The 19338-nt window shown below is 46.3% G+C and overlaps 1 protein-coding gene across 2 annotated transcripts in view; it reads left to right on the forward strand.

Moving 5' to 3' along the window:
* Positions 1–11558: 11558 nt before the first annotated feature.
* Lonrf3 (LON peptidase N-terminal domain and ring finger 3) overlaps positions 11559–19338 on the forward strand; it is a 38500-nt gene continuing 30720 nt past the window's right edge. The window contains exons 1-3 of one of the 2 annotated variants that reach the window (XM_006541404.1): positions 11559–12600; positions 15717–15835; positions 18413–18535. In XM_006541404.1, the coding sequence (XP_006541467.1) occupies positions 11781–12600; positions 15717–15835; positions 18413–18535 (1062 nt within the window). In that variant the 5' untranslated portion in view covers positions 11559–11780. The remainder of the gene's footprint in view (positions 12601–15716; positions 15836–18412; positions 18536–19338) is intronic. The other variant, NM_028894.1, reaches the window with a different exon arrangement.

Below are 19338 nucleotides of genomic sequence, written 5' to 3' on the forward strand. Positions count from 1 at the left end.
ACATACTGTGTTGCGGGGGGGGGAGGGGTTACTCACATGCCACTGCACACATGTGGAAGTCAGATGACAACTTACAGGAGTAGGTTCTTCCCTCTCACTATGTGAGGTTCTGGGGATTGAAGCTCAGGCCATCAGGATTGGTGGCAAATGTCTTTACTAGCTGAGCCACCTCACTAGCCCTCAAGTTACTTCTTATCTTTATAGTGTCTTCTGGGGCAAACTGATTGCAGAAAGGTTAAGTCAATCAGGATTATACTAAGTAAATGCCTTTGAGTTGAGAGTTCTTGAAAGGTTCTGATCAGTTCCCCTGGAATCCCAATCTGCTCACCTATGTGACAATGCCTTGTTCCTGAGTAGGTGGCACCATCTATGGCAGCCAGGGCCTTTGAGTCTATTTGAAGAAAACGATGTGTGAAACCATATCTGTGACTCAAATGACTCGAGCATATATGTCTGTACTATCATGAGTCACCCGGCTGTGCAGCTGGGGGAGCCAGGAGGGGGTCACTGCCTGTAGGCTTTTCTCAGGAATGTCTCCTCAGAATAGGAAGCCACTGGGGCTTTGAAGGAAAAAAACAGTGTTCCTTGAGGGGGGCGGTAAGGCAAGACACTATCTCTGCAGGCCCATGATAAGGTACATGCAGATCCTCCTAGGGTCGTTGGTTGTAGGAGAAGGACAGAGATGTTTTCCTAGATAAAGGACAAGCAGAGTATTTGATGGGAGTTTTGTGGTGATGAAAAGAGTGAAGACTGGCGAACCCTTTTAACCTACCACACAATTGACTCCTCCTTGGGATATTACTTTCATTATATATAGAAAGCAAGAGTCTTTGCAGGTCAGCAAAAGCTTGATTGTCCTCTTAAAGAAGTGGGGCATTTGTTTCAGACACTAGAAATTCAATCATGTTGTGAACATGCATTGATTACTTACTGTATTCCTGGAGTTTTGCTGTGGGCTGAGTCACTGGTGTCGAAGACTTACACCTTTGCTTTAGTTTACAGTCTCAACAGACAGGGCAAGATACACACAGTTTCTTAGGGACGGATCTTCTTTCCCACCCCACTCATTCTGCCACTCACAGAAGTGGCCAGATGTAGACCTATCTTCAGGTCAGGGTGGAGCAGGGGAGAAACCCCAGAGCATACACCCTGGAGAACTTTCAATATAGCGTCAGACAGACAGGGAGAAGCCCTGGAATACCATTTCAAGCCCCTCCTTTATAGCCTGCCTGAAAACTGGCCGTGTTTGGCAGACTCCCTTTTCTGCACGTGCTCACTCCTCCACATTTTGTTGAACTGAGAAAGATGAAAGCTGTGCTTAAATTAATATTTAGCTTCTCTGGGAAGGTACAGCCCTACGAAGAGTCATGCTCAAGACTTTGTCAAAGCTCTGTTATCACCTGTGGCACCTGCCATGGTACTCTGCACAAGGATGAGTATGTGAAAAATGTGGTGTGAATAAATCTGTCACTCTTACTGTTCTTTCTCTTCCTTCTGCACAGGGCCTAACTGTGCACACAGACCTTCCTATGCCATTTATTTCTTTAGATGCCTTGCGGGGTGTTAAATGAGATGACTGCTCTTGCCCTCATGGATAGGGATGATTGCCCTGGGATGCTGAGACAATGAGAGGGTATCATGAATGTTACTCGATCCTGCCTCCACTCCACACAGGTGGCAGCAAGTCATTTGGCCTCTTGCAGACTTCCTAGTTACTGCATCGGAAGAATGCTGTAGATGCTCTTCAAACAGAAACACCTGTACAGTGGTGCCTCCTCCATAGAAGAGGAGTAAAAAAGCCCAGGCTTCACAAACAGCCTCTCCTGCTACTCATGAAAGCCTTGGAAAGGCAGCAGATCATAAGAAACACTGGCTTCTCACAAGACTCAACTTTGACTCTCATATTCCAAGGATATCACCTTCAAAGGCTCTGTGACCTATACATCTCAACTGCTGGGAGTGTCGCTGCAGCAGACTGCTCCATCCTTCCTATTGAGTACGAATTGCTACCCGAGCAGTTTGTAGCCCTGTGTGGTTTGTATCACCAAAATCTCCTTGCTTACAGACTTCCCTAGCTATGAAAGAATAATGCTGCCATCATTGCCCTCTGCATAGGCAGTGCCTTGCCATTCACTCAGACAACATTCCATCATCTTGATGCCTCAGGGTAGATACATTAAGTGGATGTTCTGTAAGCTGGAACTTTTGCCTCCTTGTTCATTTTTCTTCTCTCAGTGAGTTTTCCATCCTCGACAAAATAAAAATCTTCTTAATACAAGTGTCCTAGATAGAAACATACCTATGTATCTTGGTTGACAGTTTAGGTTTGATAACACCATGCTCAGCAATTCCAGGATGGGGACATATTCCCAAGTGAGCAAAGAGTAGAGTTTCGGAGAAAATCCCTATCAACTCCAAGGGCATTAGATCAAGGAACCTATTTGCCGAGCGGACTGATAGGCAAGTGTTTACTCAGTTTGAAAGCACATTTATTTTTAAGAGGCATTCATAAACTTATTGAATTTCAGTGTATTTTTTCGTCTATTCTCTCTTGGTTTTCAGATAGGAATTTATGAGACAAATATGACTAGCTATATCTCACAGCTATTTGTGGCTGATGCTGACATTTTTCATATAAATTTTTCATTATCACTTCTTGGCCTTTTGGCTACAATCAAGTGATCTTTTGTGTTGGCATCTATTTATTGTACATAATGATGAATTTCATAAAGATTTTTCATACTTTGACTATATTCTACTCTCCCCTCTTTCCCCTCTCCTTTGTATTATTCTTATTCATTTCCTTTAGACAATCTCATTTCTATTCTAGGGTTCTATATACATGTGTGATTGTATGTATCTATGTAAAATCCAGGATATACAAATTGGTGAAAACACTCGATGTCTGTCTATGTCTGATTTCACTTAATATATTTATTTCTAGTTGTTTCTATCTTCCTGGGGATGGCATAATTTCATTCTTTCTGGCTTTCCCCAGCCTATTTATCTGAGCCTCCCTGGATTGGAAATGTTCATACTGTAGGTTTCTTACTCACTTAACACTCAATTGAATGGAAGGTAAAAGAATGTTCTGAAGGTTAAGGATTCAAAGACACAGTACATTGATGGGCCATCAAAAACTCTGATAAATCCCTTCTGAAATGGCATTGTTGCACAGGAGCCACTGGGGAAACAGGGCTTAGGGGATTTTTCACAAGCAGATCTAAGGACTTGTGTACCAGCATCATCATCTCATGAAGTAAGTGAGAGGTGTCAGCATGGGATGCCAGAATCCTGTCTGACAGAATGGACATTGTACGAGCTACTTAGCCTTCCTCAGCCCAACTGCTCAGCTTGATTGAAACTGTGAGAAGTATCTAACTCCCAAAGTGTCAACTGAGGTCATCCACTCAGTCCCCAGCTCTGCTCCTTTTTTTTTTTAATATCTCTCAAATACTGTGCTTCTTTCTTCTCAGCTATATTCTAGTCTCTCCACTGTGATCAATGTTATCTTTTTAAAAGAAAACAAAAGAACACATCTCTCTTTTTTTTCTAGTCCCTGGCTAGCTCTGTTATCTCCAAGATAAAGATTCCAACTCCCAAAGCTGAATGTAGTAGCTCTTAGAGAATGGCCACAAGTTGGAGGACCAGCCTGAGCTACATAGTGAGCCACTCATGTTTTAAGGTAAAAGAAAATATTGCAACCCCTTACTCTGATCTAAAATAACTTCTCATGACTGACAAGTGCTTCACTTTTTAGGTTCTCCCACACCATTCTGCTTAATTTTTAGACTGCAGTCATAGCAAACTAACAGTTCTCTCCCAAGGCAGCTTCTTTCACCTCTAGCCTTTGTGCTAGTTTCTTGCTGTACCTAGAACACTCAGTCCTTCCAAGTTGCCCTTCCTTTCCTTCAGCTATTGAATTGTGCAGAATTCTGCGTCCTTATTATCCTCCCAGGAGGTCCTCCCCCAATCTGAACTGATTTTCTTCTGTGCTTCCCCCCCCCCTTCGTGCTTCTGTCTTCTTAGCACTCATCAACCTGATTGAAACTGCCCTTTTCCTGGTTTCTTTCACCCACTCAGTTCTGCAGAACTGTGTCTTACTCATGATTATGTTCTCAGAAGAATCTGTTGAATGAATGATGCATGTTTAAGTGTTTTTAAAAGTACAACCTGCTATACTAGTATTAAGCATTGCATAATATTGTGTTCAACTTAGTTATTTAATATTTTGATATTAACTATTATCACAGTTATAGTCATTCTGCTCCTTTCTTAAAGCTGATACTAAATAAGGTCTTCAAGTTATTGAACATTTAAAGTGGACTAAACTGAGGTAAGATTTGATGTGATGATGTCATTTATAAACTAGGCTCTCCTATAAGTATTATTCCAATTTTTCAGATGAAAACAAAAAACTAAGCTCACAAATGTAGGTTCAACATCATTGAGAATCTTACCTAGTGTCTAGCTACATTTGTTGTTGCTGTTTTTGAAACAAGGCCTACACCTGCAGGTTAGGCTACTCTGGAACTTACTCTGAACCCCAGGCTGGTTTTGAACTGGCAGTGGTCCTTGTGCCCAATCTCCCAGGTTCTGCTTACAGGCACATTCCACCATGCCTAGCTTCATAGCCAGATTTTGGATCTAGATGATTCAAAATCCTAGCCCTGACAAACTTTCCAAATAAGGTAATTATCACAGAGGAAAATGATAATTCACAGGATCAGAAAAATATGTGTCAATTATGAATTTGCTGAGGTGTTGATGGGCTGAAGAACTCCTGGAATTCAATAATTGGGAACAATTCCAACATGATATTAAAAATCAATAGAGAAACCCAAATATCTATTTCTGTAAAGAATATATACAAATGTCTGAAAAGTGTATGAAGTCATTGCTCATCAAAAATGCTAATTGAAACTACAATGAGATAACATTTCACGAAATTAAGAAGTTAGAGCCCTTGTGCATTGCTACTGGGGATATAAAATGATTCAGTTGTTGTGAAAAGTGCTATGGAGTTTCCTTTAAAAAAAAAAAAGGAGTAACTACCACATGATCCAGCAATTCCACTTCTAGGTATATACCTTACAGTGTTAATCACAGGAGCTCAAAGGGATATTTGTTTACCACAGTTTAAAGATGTACTATATACAATTAGCACAAAGGTGATGCAGTCTAAGTGTAGAGTGTCAATATCACTCATCCTTTTAATGTTGGGTACAATTGGAAAATTAACCGTGAACTCTAACCATCTCCTTGTCTTGCCAATGTCAGGAAATTCACTCTTGATCAATCTCTTTTGTTTATTTTTATTTTTTTAAATGGTGAAATAAGTTTAATGTATAATTAATTTTAATTTTATTTATTTACATTCTAGCCATTGCCCCACCTCCCAGTCCCCTTCCCACAGTTTCTTATTCCACTCTTCCTCCCCCTTGCCTCCAAGAGGGTGTGCTCCCTCACCAGACCTCCCCTTTCCCTGGGGCCTCAAATCTCTTGAGGATTAGGCGCATCTTCTCCCACTGAGGCTAGGCCATGCAGACCTCTGCTATATTTGTGCCAGGGGTCTCAGACTGCCCTGTGTATGCTCCTGGTTGGTGTCTCAGTCTCTGGGAGCTCCCAGGGGTCCAACTTAGTTGAGAGACTGCTGGTCTTCCTATGGAGTCACTCTCCCGTTCAGCTTCTTCAATCCTTCCCCTAATTCAACCATAGAGGTCCCTCACTTCAGTCCAACCGTTGGGTGTAAGTATTTGTGTATATTTCAGTCAGTTGCTGGTAGAGCCTTTCAGAGGACAGCCATGATAGACTACTGTCTTAAGTCTCTTCTCCATTTTTGTCCCTGCAGATCTTTATAATACAGGAACAATTCTGGGTCAGAATTTTTGACTGTGAGATGGCAACCCCATCCCTCCACTTGATGTCCTGTCTTTCTGCTGGAGGTGTGCTCTACAAGTTCCTTCTCCCCACTGTAGTGCATTTCATCTAAGGTTCCTCCCTTTGAGTCCTGAGGGTCTCTCACTTACCGGGTCTCTGGTACATTCTAGAGGGCTCTCCCACCTCCCACCTCCCGAAGTTGCATATTTCCATTCATTCTGCTTCCCTCAGGGCTTCTCTCCCCCCCAACCTGATTATGTTATTTTTATTAAATTATTTAATTTATTTACATTCTAAATGTTGCCCCCCTTCCCAGTCATCCCTCACAGAGTTCTTCAACCCCTGTCCCTTCCTCTTTGCCTCTGAGAGGGTGCTCCCCCACCCCCTCTCACTCACACACACCCCCATTCCACCTCCCAGCATTCCCCTTCCCTGGGACATCAAGTGTCTACAGAATTAGGCGCATCCTCTCCCACTGAGGCCAGACAAGGCAGTCCTCTGCTACATATGTGCCTGTGCCGGGGGCAATCTTTTAATCTGCCTTTTATTTCTTCTCTCCTAAGGCTACAATGCTCCCAGACAGAGCCTCTAGAGCTTACACATTATCCACTGTTCCACTGTGTCCTAAGTCAGAATCCAGTCTAGTTTATTCTTCTCCTGGAGAGAAGATGCTTATTCTGAAGGTGGCACACACACATTTTCCTCATAATCATTGGCAGATGGCTGTGGATCCCTTCTGTTCCCAGGAATGATAGCAGGACTGTGCCTTTTCTATCACTAGGAGCTAATCGTGACAGTGACATTGGACATCATTATTAATAGGTGAAGAACATACATCTTACTCTTTAGAAGGGGAAAGTGGTTTGGGTCAAGTCACACAGTGAAGTCAAAAGAGCCTGCTGCCAGCACAGGCCTTGCCATGGCCTTCCTTTGTGGCCACCAGCTCCACAACTTTGCTCTTTTTTTTCTTTTTTTCTTTTTTTTCTTTTTTTTTTCTTTTTTTTTTTTTTTACATTAGACAACAGATTCATTAGCTATGGAAGCAGGTCTGAATTGTCTTGGGGATAAATAAAGAAAACCATCCTCAGTTTAGTATTTTATGATCTTGCTTTGCTTCCTGCTTGGGAGGATACCTTACCATTGAAAATCCCTAGCCCTTCAGTTTGCCCTCCACTCAACTGTAGCAAAGAACTCTTGATATCCCTGGGGTCCTTTGGGGATACCAAGTATGAAGTGGGGAAAGTAAGATATGCCCCATCCTTTCCACAGGTGAACACTAGACCACATAGAGCATCATATTTGCCTGGGAAGTTTTAACACAAATGCTTGGGCTAGGAGGACAATGGAATGGTAGAGCACCTGCTGACCCTGTGTGAGTCCCTGGGTTCAACCTTCAGCACAAAAAAAGGTACTCTGGGGCTTGACCAGCTCAACTTTGAATGTTCCACCTTTCTCAGGGAACACAGCTCCAATGTCAAAGAGTCCCCTTTGAGTTGAGAAGCTGTTCACATCCTCTGCCACCTAACTCATAGGCACCTTTTTGTGAGATGGGAAGTGCTGCCTTCTGTTGTCTTTGAGCACTCCCTATGAACACACTGGTTCCCCAGCCTTGACACTTTTTCCATACTGCCTATTGTTGTCACCTGATAGTTTTAGAGCTTTGCTTCTCATTTCTTCAAGGAACTCCTGGAGAGTAGGGAGTGTGTATATCACATCCTTATATTATTGCTCCAAAAATGCCAACTTAATTAGCACACAGCACATATTCAGTGCACATTGGTTGAACTGGTGGAAGTCTTAAAGATGGGAAAGCTGATATCATTTCTTATTTGGACAGATGCATTTTGTCCTTTGGAAGCAAAATGATCACATGGGAAAGCTCACATAGAGACAAGCCCTGGCTTCCGATCCTAGCTGTGTCCTGAACTTCCATTGTGACGTGTAGTAAGTCACTAGTGTTTCCTGGCACATCATTTCTTCATTTGTAAAACCGGCACTGATAAGTTAGCTTCATGTTAGTACTAAGACTTGAGCTCTTCTGCATAGCTATGGGCAGTCTTTTTCTCATGTGAAGGTGTGAAGGTCTTTAAAGGGTAGAAATTGATCCTGGGTTCTGAAATGAGAAACTTGGCTAAAGTCTGTGAGTTGCCAAGCTCCTCTGCTTTGTGTGTGTGTGGAGGAGAATGTTATTTACTTGCCACCCATATCCTTGACTTTGAACTCTTTCATCCCAGGAATGTAAAATATTATCTATACACCTGCTCCCTTCTTTTTATGAATAGATCGGGGGGCAGAGGTACAGTGAGCGCAGCTGGATGTCTGCTTGACCCTCTGAATGTTTCCAGCTTGTACTAGGGTTTCCATTATTATGTGTAATAAAACCTGTTCCAGAAATGTATTGTGAGGAGGATTGCTGTTGTTTTTTTTTTTTTTTTTTTTTTTTTTGTCTTCACGGGTTTCTAGTTTTCTCAGAAAGTCAATACAGAAACATGGGAGACAAGATGTACTACTATCCAAAAAGAAAACACCTGAGAGCTAAGGGTTGCTTAACAAAAGCTTCAGTCCCTGGAATACAGTCTGCTACATAGGCACTATTAAATATAAATATATGAAAATGCCCATGACTCTCAAAGTTTTATTTTAAAGAGAAATCCTTAATGAAATTGTATCTCAAATGAGGTGGGTATGAAGCTGTCTTGGTTGAGGAGAGGAGCGAGGTGGGGGGGGGTCCAGTTCTGCTTAGACTCCCCTCTGGGACACAGGGAGATTCTACAGAGCCCAACTGAAAAACTTTTCTTGTAGCTGGTAAAAATGAGAAGTGTTTCAATTTTTGCTTTCTCCCCAGTTCACTTTGGCTATGTGCAATCTTAATAAAATAAATAGAATAGAATCTTTCGGTAGGGGAATATGTGCATCTGAAAAGAAAAGGTTGGCAACTCTCTCCACCTATCCTTACTCCAGGAATCCTCCAGTTATTACTGGGGAAGCATGGAAGAGGTTATTTTCAGTAGGAGACTTCCACCTTGATTCACAAACATATATGAAACTAGTGTTTGTTTAACTTACATAAAGAAGAAAAGAAAAACACCGTGGTAGTTTCCCCAGCATTCTGTAGAATGCTCGTTGGATGTAGTCTACTACATTGGTTCACAATGTAAAGTTCTTCTATAGAATCTGGTCTGGTCAGCAGCCAGCTAGTTGCAACTGCCTTTTGCACCAGAGGCCCCTCTATTACCCTAATAATCAGAACCATTCCTAACCAAATTCATGGTCAGCACCCTGTAAATGCAGGTGTCCAGAAGAGGCCTTGAAAGCACATCCTTCCTCATGCAGGCAGGACTGTGACCATCTGCCCAGCCTGACATTCTTGTTTCCCCATGACCTGTAGGTTACAGAGGGATAAATTTAAGGAGTGTATTAAACAGAGTGGTTTAAGAAGCAAGGCACATCCTCACCACTGCATTTGGAAGACAATTTGGGATAATGTTTTGGAGATGTCAAAGGGATGATGCTTTTAAATTAAGAGGTTTCTTGTTACCGGTGTCATGGTCCTTTCAAATGAATCTCTTCATGCCCTGCAGATTGTCCTTCTTTATAGGTATCAGAAGTGGTAGACATATAACTAGTTCTGGGAATTCCATTTGATAGCAGAGTAAACTAAGGAGTGAAATGATTGTCCCAGCTCCAGATAGCAAGCCACCAGAAACTGCAGCTTCTTCTCTACTGACTTTTCTCCACCTCCTCCATCTCCTGGTCAGTCTCCTGATGGGCTCCCTAGCTTCAGAATCATGATAGAGGATAGCCTTTGGAGCCCCGTGCTCCTCTGTAGCTGCTGCTGAATTCAGTCTTTAGCCCCAAGCATGCCCCACCTCCCCAAACCTGCCATGGAATATGGAATAGTTATTTGAGATTCAGTAGTTAACGCCTGAAATCTGGTTTTAGGATCAAGAATACTCAAGGTTAGGGCTGGAGGAAACTTTAGGACCCCAAGGATTTGTTCAGCAAAGCCAAAGCTAGACCAAGTTTTCCTGTGTTGTTTTCCTGCCTTCCTGATTGAATCCTGAGCCTTTCTTTTCTTGCTCTCTTTCTAGTCTATGAACTGCCTCCCTTCTCTACTCTGTCCCTCCGTGTCCTGTCTGACCGGGGGGGGGGGGGGCTGCCCTGAAGTGTGCTGCACATTGTCTATACTTATTCTCCAGGATCTTGGTGTTTGTTGGCTTAAGGCTGGATTAAGGACCTCAATGCTGGCAAAGAGTCTATCATTCCAGCTCTGAAACAAGACTTAATCCCAGCTAAAACCATCCCAGACATTTGTTTAGAAGTGAAAATAATAGGTTTAGATGATATTGCCCAAGACCCCCCAGCTAAATGACCACAGCAGGAGGCAACTTGGAGACACTCAGCTTGGAATCTTAATTTGAGCACTCTCCAGGACCTGTAGGCGCGGGAGGGAGGAGGAAGACAATTGAGAGCAAGCCTGACTGAACTCAGCCTTCCTTCTTGAAGCAGTCTATCCTGAAGTGGGGTACTCCAGAACCCTGCCGGTTCATTTTGTTCATGGCTCTTGTCTGAAATGCAAAGGCCAGCAGTAAACAAATCCTTGTGTAGTTTGTGAGCAGTCTGGCATTTTTTTAAGGGGTGCCTGGTTGGGAATTTCCCGCCCCACTCCTCAGCCCAAGCCAGGCACTACAACTTGTGTTCAACCTAGCGCAAGGGCACAAACCCTAAGGTTAGGCACGGCCTGCCAGAAGTCAGCTTCTGTGAACCTGGAGGCTGTTTAGCAGCTGGGCTGTGACTGAATTCTCTGATTTTTTTTTCTGGATTTGCTGTCTTGGGCTTGTATCTTCCCTCTGCTTCCCTCACGCTCCCCCCCCGCCCCCCCCCCCGAGTTTACAGCGAACTCAGCAAACTCAGCTCTCAAGGTGGTGCCCATCTGGTCTCTGGGTCCTGGAGCCAGTGAATCTCCAGGGGGGTGCCCGCTCCAGCACTGGTCCCTGAGTTGGGGGTGGGAGGGAAGAGGAGGAGAACCGGAGGGCGCCTCCCTGGGGTCCCAATGAGCAATCTAATATAGGATTATAAGATGTGCGTTCTTCCCTTGCTGCCCAGCACGGACTGCCTAACTTGTTTTATCCGCTGGACCATTTGCTCATGATTCGCTGTCTTGGTAAGAAACAAAGAACTCTCCTAAAACTGCACTAAGTCTCTTTTGGGGGAATCCCTCAGGAAACCCAGGAGCTTCAGCAGGGGCACTTAACGCTCTTCTAGGGAACAAATGAGGACTTCTTGGGTGTCCCTAGGTGCCTTTGCAGACATCAGCCATCGCCCCCTGGAGGGGAGCCTGGCATTCCAGCAACTTCTGTGACTGGAGCCGATAGGGACCGGCCTCTCTCGGGCGGGGGGACTCCAACAAGCGGCTGGCAGAGCGGACCTGTTTGCAGACTACTTTTGAGGTGGGATGGCAAAGAGTTTAGAGCTGGAAAAGCGTGGAAGAAGAGGTTGTGTACCTCTCCCCAGTCCAGAAAGGACCCAAAATCACAAGTGAGAAAGAAAGAGTAAATGCAAACAACCTCAAAAAACAAGCCAAGAAAAGCCAAGCCAAAAGAAGCAAGCGCAAAGCTGTTACAAAACTGTCTGGTTTTGTAACAATTTCCCCGCTGCCGGCCAATGAGCAGCGTGGTAGGAGTCACGTGGTTGCGTTTTATATAACGCTTCGCTGAGACAAGACAGTTATTAGGCAGCGCGGGGCAGCCGGCATGGAGCTCGGGAGGCGAGGCAGACTCGCGCGCGCGGCGATCCCGCCTTCTCGCTCGCGCAGCCCGCTCCCAGCCGCCGCTCTTTCCTGCTAGTTCCCTGTTCCTAGACGCCTCTCCTCACTCCAACCTCCGCAGTTCCTTCTCTCAATGGATTCCCTTCAGACCGCACAGATGGTGAGCTTGTCCGCCGAGCTCGGCAGCAACAACTTGGAGCTGGCGGAGCCGGAGGAGCCGGGGACATCAGCGGCCGCAGGGCAGTCAGCCGCCCACCCGGAGGAGGTGACACCCGAGGGCTCCCAAGCTCTCGGGGCTCAAGAGCCCGAGCAAAGCCTGCCTCTGGCGGTCCCGACACCGCTGGAGTGCAAAGTCCTGCTCACGCAGGCGGATGCCTTGGCATCTGAGGGGCACCTTCGGGAAGCCCTCGAGGTGTACCGACAGCTCTCCGAGAGGCAGCAGCTCGTAGCGGAGCAGCTGGAGCAGCTAGTGCGCTGCTTGGCCGACAGTGTCCCGCAAGAGGAGCTGGCCTCCGACTCGAGCGGCACTTCGAGCTGCTGCGCCGCGGCGCTGAAAGAGGCAGGGGAGGCCGCGGCCGTGGCCCCCGAGGTATGGGATGGCTTTAAGTGCAAGAAGTGTCACGGGTTTCTCTCAGACCCGGTGTCCCTGTGGTGCGGCCACACCTTTTGTAAACTGTGCCTGGAGCGCGGGCGAGCCGCCGATCGGCGCTGCGCTCTGTGCGGGGTCAAGCTCTCCGCTCTGATGGCGGCCAGTGGGAGGGCACGCGGGCCGCGGCGCGCGGGGCAGCCGGCGCCCCTGCAACTGCGAGTTAACGTGGTACTCAGCGGCCTCCTGGGCAAGTTGTTCCCGGGCCCCGCGCGGGCGTCGCAACTCCGGCACGAGGGCAACCGGCTGTTCCGCGAGCACCAGGTGGAGGCAGCTCTGCTCAAGTACAACGAGGCTGTTCGTCTAGGTGAGTCCCCCCCACCCCCCATGCGCCGCCACAGGGGCCGTGCGGGCTTGCTCGCCACGCGAGGGGGGCGGGGGAGCGATCCCTGCTGGGAGGCGGGGGCGGGGGGACGGACCGGACTGATTTGGTTTCGCGCGCGCGCGCGCGCGCGCGGGCTGGGGGGTGGGGTGGCGAGGGAAGAGCCCGTGGCCCACGAGGAGGAGGGAGGGGGCATTGCAAGGAGTTTGTCTTCCCTACTTTAGCTTTTTTTTAAAAGCTGTGTCTCAGTCTTCTGATTGGTCCTATAGCTTTTTTTTTCTTTTCTCGTGCTCTTTCCCTCTCTCCTGCTTGCTTTCCTGCTCCTATACCTCCTGGTTCCAGTTTCTTAGTTTATCCCGTTCGTCTCTTTTTTGCGCATTTTTTTTCTCAGTTTTGTCGCTGTTTCGGTCTTGCTCAGTGTCACTGTCTCTAGTTCACGGTCTTTCCTGGACACTTTGGAGCTCGCTCTTACACCTGCCGGTACCTCCCCTATCAGCAGAAGAACTTGGCACTATTTTCCAAACTCCCGCGCGGTCCTCCTGGCTTTTACCAACCGGAGGTGGCTTGCGGGCGCCTGAGTCCGTGGCTCCCGCCTCTGGGAGTTGTCCCTTCCGGGGCCGAGGCTCCCTGTGGGGTGGGTCCCGCCTGGAATTAGGTCAGGAGAGCACTGGTTGCATAAGGCCCTCGAGCCAGCCCGGGCCGGCGGCCCCTCCCCCGCGCGGGCGGGCGGGCAGGCAAGCGGGCGGGCGGGCGGGCGGGGATTGTGTAACGCTGAGGTAACTGAAGTGGGCCACGCTCGCCTCAGAAACCATCCCGCGAGCGTGTGCGGGGGGCGGAGGGGGGGGGGGCTCGCTCCCCGCTGCCCTGTGACTCATTGTCACCGTTTCCTATCACACGATTCCTTGGCTGAAATAGATGCACTTGCCCCGCCCCCTCCACCCGCTGCAGTTAGACAGCCAGTTCCCCGACATCGAACCCTTTGACCCCTCTAACCCAATGAATGGCAGGACTAGGCAACTGCTCGGGATCCCCCCCCCCCAAGGCAACAAGGGACTGATCACAAAGGGGCCATGCCTCTGTTTAACCTGCTCCAAGAGTTGCCCAAGAGAGTGGGCTTTGTAGCTTCAAGGGCAACCCGGGCAGTCCCACATCTCTGCTGGACTGGAGTACCAGAGTTTTCCCAGGGACCTGTTTGCACCTTCTGCCTCCTCCCACTCCAACCCAGGAAGTGGCCTTGGAACCACCAGCTGATGCCAGCCAGCACCTAGGCAGGCAGGCAAGGCAGGGCGATGTGTCCAACCAAACGTGCTGGTGTGGAGGGAGTTGGCTAAGCAGAAGGGGCTGTAGGGTCCTAGGACCTCCTAGGCAATCTCTGGTGGATAGAGGAGGGATGGGATGGAGTCTCCCCACATTTCAGTCCCACCCAAGCCAGCAACAGGTAATGCAGAAGGGAGCAAAACCAGTGGCTATGAGAACTGGGGAACACAGATATCCTCACAACACATACCCTGCTTGTGTCTAAACAAAGCAGGCTGTGAGCTGCCAATGGGCTAGTGGGTGTGTGATTCAGAGAAGTGTCAGAGAGTACTGTAAACTCTATGCTAAAATCAAGAGCAAGTAATGGGCACCCAGGTCAGCCCAGAGCATACATCCTTCAGGGGATGGCATAGAGGCAGACATCAAAGCCTGTTTCTGGCAGCAGAAGCTGTAGCCTAGAGCTTGTGAAAGGGCGAAGCCATATGAATGAAAGAGGTAGGGGCCACTTAAGTATGGAATTCTAAGGGGGGCTGGATACTTTCATCCACGGGCTAGCCAGGAAGCCTCTTCCCACCTTCCTCTTTGTCACTGCTATCACTTCCCCAGGAAGACTCTTTCCTGTACCTTTGTTAATAATCTCCTTGGAGCAGTCAGGGTAAAAAAAAAAAAAAGTCAATACCATCCATCTTCACCATTCTAAGGGGAAATGGGCCCCTTCCACGGACTATATTTATCCTGGAACTGGCTAATGTTCTATTATTCTAAAAGCTGTACCCACACTCAGTAAAAGGAACTTTCCTCTACCCAAGCCTCAAAACTTGAACATTAACCAGCAGTGACTCGAACCAGCTGTGTGACCTATCACTTCACCTCATTGGCCTTAGTTTTCCTATCTGAAGAATGGGTGGGTTGAAGACCTACTCAGGCCTGGATTCTAGTGATTCAGTGATGGTGACAATAAGACTCCTAAAAGTTGTGTCAAGAAGGTACTTTCTCATTTTGCCATCACTAGGAGGATGGACCTTGTAAATGCATAGCTGTTTCTCCAGGAAAGGTTTATACCATAAGCACTGACCATTAGGGAGAGAGGGAGGTTTTTTGTCTTTGTTGTTGTTTTGTTTGTTTTCTTTTTGTTTTTTGGGTTTTTTGTTTTGTTTTGGGGTTTTTGGGGAGTTTTTTTGTTGTTTGTTTGTTTGTTTTTTGTTTTGGTTTGGATTTTTTTGTTTTGTTTTTCGAGACTGGGGTTCTCCCTGGCTGTCCTGGAACTCACTCTGTAGACCAGGCTGGCCTCTAACTGAGAAATCCTCCTGCCTCTGCCTCCCAGGTGCTGGGATTAAAGGTGTGTGCCACCATGCCCGGCTTGGGGGAGGTATTGGTATGCTGGAGTTATTGTTAGGCTACAGGTCATCCCTACTAGATGACTAGCATGGACTTGCCTTGCTTGGGGTCAAGGTATGGGTCCCAATTGGCTTCCTCTCTCTCTCTCTTCCCTGGCCTCATTCTTTTTGGATGGTGGCTCATTTAGAAGCCAGGTTGTTGGGCACTAGCAGTGTGCATCTGCAGAACAGTGCCAGGGTTTCCTCTAGGTGAAAATTTCTAATGTATTGTGGACACTTCACCTCTTAGGAACTGCTTGAAAAAGGAGGGCAACATTACTGCTTTGCATGGACAAGCTATGGTGTTGGTCAGGACAATATTAGGACTGGAAATGACACTTAACTCTTTGGGTTTAGTAGAAAGAGCTTACATAACTTTTCTTTCCTCAAGCTCCATCCTCATACAGGATTTATCATGTGCTTCTGCTGGGGGCCATTAATAAGGGCTTTTTTTTCTCATTTCGGCAGCTCCAAACGACCATTTGCTTTATAGCAATCGGTCCCAAATTTATTTCACCTTGGAGTCTCATGAGGATGCACTGCATGATGCAGAAATAGCATGTAAACTACGGCCAATGGGTTTTAAGGTGAGTGTGGGACAAGAGGGATGGAAAGGGGCTATGCTATAGAGAGACTGGCAAGAAGGGCTGTCTCCCTGGGGCAGAAGATGCTAGAGCTTCTGCAGAATAGGGGAGAAAACTTTCTAATGAGCTGGACAGTGCAGGGCATCCCTTGATAAAGGGAGGTCTAAGTCTGCAAGGGATCTCAATAAATCTACATTCAGTTGATAACCTTCAGGATAGCCTTGTCTTTATTTTTTTTTTCAAATATGGAATCAGTAGTACAACCTGACTTCATGTCTCAGCTCTTCTACTTTTCTTAACTGTACAGCCTTGGGGAGATTACTTCATTTTGGTGCCCTCACCTATAACATGCTTATATCCAAAGCATCCTTCTAAATAGGACTGTTGTGGAGATTATATAAGGTCACGTAGGGGAGATGCTTGGAACAATGCATGTAGCATTATATAAGCATTTGCTACCACCACCACCACCACCACCACCACCATCACTCATACATTTTTAGGGATAATAGGGAGAGGAATATAAGAAAGATATTCCTGCTCTGATCCTTCAGGATAACTACTGATAGCCATGCTTTTTGAAAGCTCAAACAGCTTTTGGGTTTTTAAAGCGAGATCTTCATATTTGCACAATGGCTGTGCCATTTTGAATCATTAATACAGTCATTTGACATGCCAGTATACCCCCCAATCTAAGTCACATGGGAGAGGTGGGAAGAAAGACAGAGTAGACATCAAGAGAGGGGAATACCTGAATACAAAGCATCACTTTCTATGTCTCTGCCTGGCATCAGGACCAATCTCCTCCACATACCTGTAGACTGTTTAGTAGAATTGGGTCTGTTTATGAATCTTTGCAAAGTGTGACCACGGGAAAGTGGCTACATTCTCTGAAACTCAAGCACCCTTACTTGTTAAATGATGCTATTGCTGTCTGCCATGATTGTTTCACAGGTATGTATAAGGATCAACAGTGAGAATGACAACTAGAACATCCTGCAAGCTGTAACCATTATAGGTTCTTGTACAACCCAAGGTAGCAAAAGCAGTGTCTCCAAGACCAGGGCCACTGTGATTTATCTGAATCTCATGGGGTCAGGTGTCCTCAGGTGTCCTCTGAATCCAGAATGTTCTGATGGTAGAAAGACCATGGATTAGGCAATACCTCTAATAATCTTCAGGCAACCCCCCTATGTGTCTAATTAAACACACTGCAGCAATTTACATGCAAAATCACACTGAATAGTATAAATACTATACAACAGTTTATAACAGTTTCGTTCAGATGTTGGTGCCTAGTGATGATGTTAAACCTATGAAAATATTGGATAATCAGAAGTTTTACATATCTAGGAACTTCCGATAAGGCCTTGTGAAGTTGGGTGTGGTGGCATGACCCTGCATTGGGATTCCAGGAGGATCATGGTTGAGCTCAGCCTGGACTATTACAGTGAGCCCTTCTGGGGGAAAAACCTTACATGTGGACTGGTAAACTTTGTCTATACTATTAGAGTGAATCACATTGGTCTGTAATGAGAGTTTTCATGGACGTGATTGACCAGTGTGTTTTCTTTCCCAAGAAACATATTTACAGCTCAATACAAGTCTCCAATACCTTAAGTTGCCACTGAAATGGGCTAACATGTGAGTTAGGTAGCTGTCTTGGGATAAGAGGGGCTTGCAGCCATTTCCACTGGAAAACTAAATCTGGATACCATGATGGGAAGAGCACTGAGACTTATGTTCTAGATGCAGTGAGAAAAGGGATTTCCACCATGAAGGAGGAATTGGTGCAAGTACTTGGCAGGGGTGCCATTTCCCTATAGCTGGGAAAAAAGGGAAAGGGAGCATTCAGAGGACTCTGCTGGCTTGGGGGCTGAAAGCTTCTAATGCATATACCTCCATACTCTGAGTTTTGTATTTCCCACCATTTCTATATGAGATGCCATAAGGGAGCCAGTCCGGTAGGCAGCCCAATTTCATCTAGGGCTTAATGTCATCACCGCACCTTGCTGGTAGTATAGGTGTCAGTGGGGTAAGCTGGCCACCCTGAGAAAGTGAGGCATGTGAGTTGCTACTCTGTTGATTACCGGGACCCCAGAGGCCTCTCCAGTTTTCCAGGACTTAGCACCCTATAGCTGTTCTGGAGCATAGTGCTAGCCTTTCTCCCGAAGGCCACTGTTGGCAGAAATAACAAGGGAGTGTGGCAGCCAAGATTAGGCTCGAGAAAGAAGCAAGGGTGTGGAAAGAGGTCCCCAAGAGGTTTGTGGCTGTGGCTCCTAGCCAAGTCCTGACACCATGCAGACACATGTTAGAAGAGGAGGTAGAGGTAGACTTCCTCTGAGGCTTCCCAGTTGTTTGTTGTACTTTGGTCAAGTTCTCTCTCTCTGGATCTCCCTTTGGTTGTCTTTGAAATGGGATTTAAAATAGTTTACCATTAGGACAGAGATGAAAATCTAAGTCTTTAGACAAGACTCTGCCTGATAGTGACTGCTCAGTAGGTACTCAGCGATTGCTGTTAATTGTAGCTACATTAAGAAGGTGAATAAGATGGGACTGACTGCTACTGTTTTCTTCCAGGCACACTTCAGAAAAGCACAAGCTTTAGCCACTCTAGGCAAGGTGAAAGAAGCACTCAAAGAATTTCTCTACTGCGTATCCCTTGATGGAAAGAACAAGAGCGCCAGATCTGAAGCTCAAAGGGTGAGTTGAGTGACCTAGGGTTAGGTGTCTAGTAGACCCCCGTCACTCTGTCTTCTTTAGGGAGAAGGATGAAGATGCTACCCTCCTCAGTATTTGTGGTCCTGAGTGGGTGCTTCTCTGGGTTTAAGGGGCATGAGAGAGATGCCAACTGATTGCCCAGAAGCCCCATCATTGTGGTATGTACTATCAAATTGGCAGGTTTTTTTTTAGGAGTCAGTAATGAATGCTTTGACTCAGAATCAGTAGGATATAAAACAAAACTAAACCAAGTAAGCTAACCTGGAGATGAAGGCTCACTGAAGAGTATCTTTGTGGATGAGGGCCTGATAGTGGGAGCTGCTTAGAACTGTATAACTTTTCTTTGGCTGAATCACACGTTTCGCTAGCCACACATGAAGGACAGCTCCTGGGAAGGGTCACTGATGTCTCCATGTTGCTTGCCACATACAGAACTTAAACCTTCAACTCTTCTGCTAGAAAATTAAACCTACTATCTCGCAAATGCAAGTCAGAGATCATTATGAAAGAATATAATTAGCCCTTCTAACTCTTCGCTTTCAGGAGATTGTGATTGTAAAACAAATATCATGAGAAATGCCAGGAACTTGATTAAAAGGTCAAGCATCTTCATTGGATGGGCTTTGACTTTTATTGCTTTTTGTACATTTATTCTTCTGGTGTCTGAATAATTGGCCTGAAAGTTGGATGCTGACACTCAGTGATTGTTTTTGGTTTCCTGCCGCCATACTCTCATTCAACACCAGGCCACAAGCCCTTCTATCCACCACCACCCTTTGTAATGC

Source organism: Mus musculus, chromosome X (assembly GCF_000001635.26).
Source record: "Mus musculus strain C57BL/6J chromosome X, GRCm38.p6 C57BL/6J".
NCBI classification, from domain to species: Eukaryota; Metazoa; Chordata; class Mammalia; order Rodentia; family Muridae; genus Mus; species Mus musculus.